The sequence below is a fragment of the Globicephala melas genome, chromosome 19 (assembly GCF_963455315.2).
Source record: "Globicephala melas chromosome 19, mGloMel1.2, whole genome shotgun sequence".
NCBI lineage: Eukaryota > Metazoa > Chordata > Mammalia > Artiodactyla > Delphinidae > Globicephala > Globicephala melas.
In genome coordinates, this window is record NC_083332.1 from 16,728,519 (window position 1) to 16,734,518 (window position 6,000).

The following is a 6,000-nucleotide window of genomic DNA, read 5'->3' on the forward strand; positions in this document are numbered from 1 at the left end:
CCTGTAGCAATGTGCAGGCTGAATCGAGGAGACATCCAACATGTCATTTCTCTTATAATAGTAAATAGCTACATCAGAGGGTTGTTATGAGGACCAAACAAGGTATTATACACAAAGCACTTCACACCAAACCTGGCTAGCACAGTGAGTCGAAGGGATGAACATAGCACCTGACACACTGTTATGCCCAATAAGTTAGAGACTGTTATTAATTATACCTTCAAAAGCTGGCCCCACTTTCCAATCTCATTTCCCTCTACTCCCCTATTCATATCTATCCACCCTTCAGCCTAAATCTCCTGCAACTCACATACCTCAAACTTGCTCAGCTCTATACCTTTACAGCCGTCGTGGCCCTCCCTAAAAGTCCTCTCCCCTTCCTGTGGTGCTGGACTCACCAATTCCCACAGTACTCAGCTCAAGCACAGCCTTCACCTGACAGTCTTCCCTAACAACTGCAGCTGGATTCTCTGAACAAGCAGTTTGGGAAGAGCCTATCTGTCATGACTTCCCACCTTCTGGTTCTCAGCTCTGGTTCCCAGTGCACCCAGGAGCAAGTAGGTTCAGGGGGACTGATTCAGGCTATCTAAGCTCAAAAGGTGAATGATGTATTAACCAGAAGGCCAGTCACAAAGTTTATAAATAATGATGAGAGCTAACACCTACTGAGCTCTTACCGGGGGCCAGGCAGCGAAGAGGAAGGTGCTACTACTATCCCCATTCCTCGGATGGGGAACCAGAGAGGTTAGCCAGCAACTCAAGTCCAGGATCTGACCCAGGAGTCTGGATGCAGACCACTCTCAACAGGAAATCTCCATGTGAAACCATGTTCTAATCAAAGGGCATTAGGATCATGGAAGCAAAGCAAAGGAAAGATTCTCTCCACCAGAGGCATCAACAGAGATGCACCCATCCGTCTGGAAGAGCAAAGGCCCAGTGGAGGACTGCACAGAGCTCCTCTGGCCCAGGTCCCCAGAAGGTACTACAGACACATCACCCAATTCTTCTCTTGGACCCACCACCCCAATTTCCATAGACATCATCCCAACCCTCTCCTTCTAGAATCAAAATCTTTCTTCTGAGGATATAAAATTAAGCATCTGGCCACAAACACATTCCAATCATGCCTTCCTAGGGTTATAGCTGGGTCATTTTGGTTGAACTTAAAAGTTTTCCCTGAAATTCTCAAAACTACATTTACAAAATGTCTCTTGGCTTATATCTATTCTACAGATAGCTGATTTGACATTTATTCTGATTTCATTCTCAGATGATCATTGATTCATTCAACAAATACTTAATTGTTCCCCAAACACTGCGTTCTAGGCCCTGGAGATAGCAGCAGTGAACAAGACAGGCAAGATCTCTAAAACCTGTCTCCTGCTTCTAGGCACTTATGATACTTGATGGCAACTGCTTATTTGGTTTTCTTTCCTAGGCTGTGCCTTCCAGCTCTGTATTCCAATCCTCCAGTGCAGTAACTGGCCTATACTGTAAATACTGCAGAAATGTGAGATAACTAAATTCATGACTAAATTCATTGGGTCTCATTTTTCTAATCCAGGGTGGGATCAAATTATGTTTGAAGTCCCTCAGAGCAAAGGTACAAGTTTAAATCAAATTGTAGGAATAGAAAGCAAATGGCAATAGAACCCAAATCAAGAAGGAAGAAGAGGGAATTCCCTGGCGGTCCAGTGGTTAAGACTCCTCGCTTCCACTGCAGGGGGCGGGGGTTCAATCCCTGGTTGGGGAACTAAGATCCTGCATGCCACATGGCACAGCCAAAAAAAAAAAAGAAGGAAGAAGAGTTGTGGTAAGTCAGCTGGTAAGAACTTTAGAGTCATGAAGGACAGGCCACCTTGGGAAGCAATGAAGGGCTTCATAACCTGCAGAAAGTATGGCCTCAGAAACATGTCCAGGGGTCAGTTAGAGGAAGAGAAAGAAATTACTTGCATCAAAGTCTGAGCTGGGGTCACCGACTGGAAAGAGGATGAGGGGGTGAAATGGGTCTCTACCTAGAAGTCACATGCTGGACAAGTGGGAAGGAGCATGCATTGGGGGAAAGAGGTAGAGATATTAAGCTGGGCCTTAGAAAATGCTTCCAGGCAGATGTGGGAAGAAGAGAAGCAGCAAAGACAAGTGAAAAAGCACAGTCACAAAGTTAAGCTAATGATCACAATAGCTTAAGTCAAGAAGGCCAACCAAGAGGAGATGCACAACAGCAAGAAAGTGTGGCTCACCATGCCAAATGCTTATGGTCAAGGTCAAGGGAAATGAGAAAGCAGCAGCCACGGCATCTATCAATCAGAGGACTCTCAGGAGGACAGTTTCATTATGGATAAAGACATTTGAAGCACAACCCCTGAAACATTCAGGCTCTTGGTGAACTTAGAACTAAGAGAAAATGGCATCCTGCTTTTTCTGTAACTCCAAAAAAGCAATTCCTTATTCAAACCAACATTCTCTCTCCACCTTGGAAGGTCATCATTTTCCACTAAGCAGAAAGTCACAGGAGGGAAAAGGAAAGAGTGGACACTCAACTCATGTGATGCCCCAGTCCACTAACTCTCAGAAACAATCATTTTCCTATAGACTTGTTAGACCCGCTTGACAAAAAGCTGCTGGTGTATTAGGCTTCGGGTTTTCAACAGAATAAACACTTAGTAAAATTTTCAGCAGAATCATGTGCAACTTGTTTAAAAATTTTTAAAGAGGATGCTTAAAACATGTTGTCTTCCAAAAATCCAGAGATAATTTTAGATTGAAAAATCTAGGCTTGCCAAGGGAATCTGAGAACTTTTCTATCTTGGTCTCCAATGCTAACCTACGTATTCGTGTGCAAAAATAGAGGAAGATTAGAATCTCAAATGCCAGACTGAAAAGTTGCCACAACAAACCTGAACTCTTCATATGGAGTTTGTTATCTTGTCAGCAAGACAGCAAATGAAACAGCAATAACTAAACTTTTTTTTACTTCAAGAGAAAAAAGTCTCAAACATGAAATACATCCTGGACTTGCAAAGGAAAATGATTTTTAAAAAAGATATTGTGAATGGAATTATAAAACAGCATACACAAAATCTAAATATCAAATCTGTAAGTAGTCCTTTACAAACACAAACTTAGAACTTTAGGTCTAAAATATGATAAAACAGCAATTACAGTTTTTTCAGTAAAGTTGGGAAAATTAACCTATTTGGAAAATAACTTCATATCTTCAACCAAAACCAAATTTTAAGTAAATTTAAAACAGCTAAAAGTAAAAATAAAACCATGAAATGAGAAACAAATATGGATGGATGTTATGAATATTGGGATGGAGCATAATTTTTGAAGTGTCAACAAAGGAAAAATACTACTATGTATTTTTTAAATGAATGTTACCTTTGACCTCATTTGTAAATTTAACCCAAAACAACAATCAGACAAATCCTTTTGGCAGAACTGTCTATCTTGTGACGAATTAGAAACAATCTACATATTAACTTGGTATATGTTGGCTTGGTTAACTTATGATATACAATGGTACATTATGAAGTCCATAGAAGTGATAATATCTGTATTTATTGATATCACCAAAATGTTAGCAATGGCTGTCACTGAGCGGTAGGTTGGTGGATGACTGTCACTTTAAAAAGTATTGTCACAACACTTTTTGTGCTGTCTTGAATGTGAAGAAAGGAGAATGAGTTGCTTTTATAATGGGGGCAAGGAGCGGAAACAAGCTATTTTCAAATTAACCCCCCCCCCAAGCTGAGTATTTATCTGGCAAAATTTGTGAGGAGAATAAACAAAATTCTTATCATGCCAACCAGGCATGCTTCTTTCCTCGCACCGCGCGGAGCAGGAAGACACACCCCTGACCCTACGCTCGCCCCTCAGCCGTGGGTCCTTCATCCTCAGCCCCGGCCCTCCGGCGGTCCCCGCGGAACCTCCCCTGGCCCGACTGCGCCAGCGGGCTCAGCGGGGCCGGAAAATCGTGTTCCTCGGGGCCCGGCCCGGCGGGGAAGGTGCGCGCAGCCGACCGGCAGCCGCGGGGCGGCGTGAGGGCCGCGTCCCTAGGCAGTCCCGGTAGACCCCGGGACCCACAGGCCGCCGTCCCTCCGCTAACTGCTCGGCGGGCTTCCGGGAGCGGGTCCCGGCGCCAGCCCGAGCTCCCCGGCTCCGGCGGCCCGAGGAGCGCCCCCCGCCCTTCCTGCCCCGCGTCCGCGGGGTCCCCGCCGCGCCCCCGGTCTCAGGCACGAGCCAGGAGGCCCCTCCAGGCTTCCGTCCGGTCAGCCAGCGCTCCCAGAGCCCGGCGTCCTCCACAGCGGACGGGCAAGGGGCGGGAGCCGACGGCCCTGAGCCCTGCGGCCCCAAGCGGAGCGGCGCCCCGCGGGCTCGTCCAGTCGCCAGCCCCGGCCGCGGCCCACCACCCACCCACCACCCCCTGAGCCCGCCCGCCTGCGCCAGGCAGCACTTGCTCGCGCCCGCTCCTCACCTGCGACGCGCCCCGGCCCCCAGCTCACCGCCCGAACCGGCTGTGTACACCGGAAGTGACGTCTCCGGGCAGGCCCCGCCCCCTCCCCAGGCGGACGCCGGGTGGCTGCAGACCAAGCGGCTAGGAGCGGTCCCCAACCATTCCCTGCGCGAGCGGGGCGGGGAGGGCCCTGCGCCCCCTTGCCTAGGGACGGAGGACCTCCAAATGGGACAGCCAGGGCGGGGGTTGAGGACCGGTGGCCAGAGTCCGCAGGGCCACCCTGGTTCTCCACTGTGACTTAGCCTCCGGGCGGGAGGGGTCAGCTGTGTCCTCACAGACTTACTATGAAAATTAATTACTGAAGAATTGAGCACTTACTAGATGCCAGGTCCTCGCAGGAGCTGTAGGAAGTGGATAATGCCCTCTCCCTCATACGTTTATTCTCTAGTGGTGGAAACAATCATTGTTATAAATGCGCTTGATGGTATAGTGCCAATTGCGACAAGCGGTAGGAGGGGAAAGTGGAAGAGGGAGGGAGAGCGTCCCTTGACCTAGTGAAGGAGGGTTATCAGGGAATTCTTCGCTCAGGAAAAGAGCAGGAGTTGAGGTCCTAAGAGGGAGAGGAGTGGGGAAAAGAAAAAGTTGAAGAAGCAGGGAGGAAAGGACATTATGGCAGAAGTAACAGCAGGTGTCTTTGGTGGCTTTGTGTTCAAGAAACGAAGGTAGTGAGAAAGTCTCACCTGAGAGCAAGGGGTGATTTTACCATACTTGTGGGTTTAAAGGGATTACTTGGGCTACATTGTGGAGAAGGACTAGAGAGGAGAGGCAAGAGTGGATGTAGACTTGTATGCCCATGTTCATAGCAGCATTACGCATAAAAGTCAAAAAGGTGGAAGCAACCCAAGTGTCCATCGATATATGAATGGATAAACAAAATGTGGTATATCCATACAAAGGAATATATTCAGCCTTAAAAAGGAAGGGAATTCTGACACATGCTACAAATGGATGAACCGTGAAGACATTACACTAAGTGAAAGAAGCCAGTCACAGAAAGATATATTCTATAATTCCACTTATATGAAGTACCTAGAGTAGTCAAGTTCACAGAGACAAAGTAGAATGGTAGTTTCCAGGGACTGGGAGGAGGGGCGCATGGGGAGTTTGTAATTAATGGGTACAGAATTTTGGGTTGGAAAGATGAAAAAGTTCTGGAGATGGATGTGGTGATGATTGCACAACAATGTGAATGTACTTAATGCCACAAAACTGTACACTTAAACATGGTTAAAATGGGGGACTTCCCTGGTGGCGCAGTGGTTAAGAATCCGCCTGCCAATGCAGGGGACACGGGTTTGAGCCCTGGTCCGGGAAGATCCCACATGCCATGGAGCAACTAAGCCCGTGGGCCACGACTACTGAGCCTGCGCTCTAGAGCCCGTGCACCACAACTACTGAAGCCTGTGTGCCTAGAGCCTGTGCTCTGCAACGAGAGAAGCCACCACGATGAGAAGACCACGCACCACAACGAAGAGTAACCC

General features: G+C 47.6%; 2 protein-coding genes across 4 annotated transcripts in view; one reads left to right on the forward strand and one right to left on the reverse strand.

The window, feature by feature from the left end:
• GARRE1 (granule associated Rac and RHOG effector 1) overlaps positions 1 to 4,530 on the reverse strand; it is an 82,182-nt gene extending 77,652 nt beyond the window's left edge. Inside the window, exon 1 of one of the 3 annotated variants that reach the window (XM_030874423.2) lies at positions 4,481 to 4,530. The gene's annotated coding sequence lies outside the window, so the exon portion shown is untranslated. The remainder of the gene's footprint in view (positions 1 to 4,480) is intronic. The other 2 variants (XM_060289405.1, XM_060289409.2) reach the window with 2 other exon arrangements.
• Positions 3,818 to 4,756, forward strand: LOC138842448 (proline-rich protein HaeIII subfamily 1-like). Its single transcript, XM_070044349.1, has 2 exons — positions 3,818 to 4,010; positions 4,092 to 4,756. Exons 1-2 carry the CDS (start codon positions 3,818 to 3,820, stop codon positions 4,754 to 4,756), a joined length of 858 nt encoding a protein of 285 aa, XP_069900450.1.
• The last annotated feature ends 1,244 nt before the right edge of the window (positions 4,757 to 6,000 follow it).

Bases quoted from the DNA above. Each gene is read 5' to 3' on its own strand.
- LOC138842448 (XM_070044349.1), top strand. From the start codon at position 3,818: ATGCTTCTTTCCTCGCACCGCGCGGAGCAGGAAGACACACCCCTGACC. The intron at 4,011-4,091 runs GTGCGCGCAGCC...CGGGACCCACAG, and splicing joins GGCCCGGCCCGGCGGGGAAG to GCCGCCGTCCCTCCGCTAAC.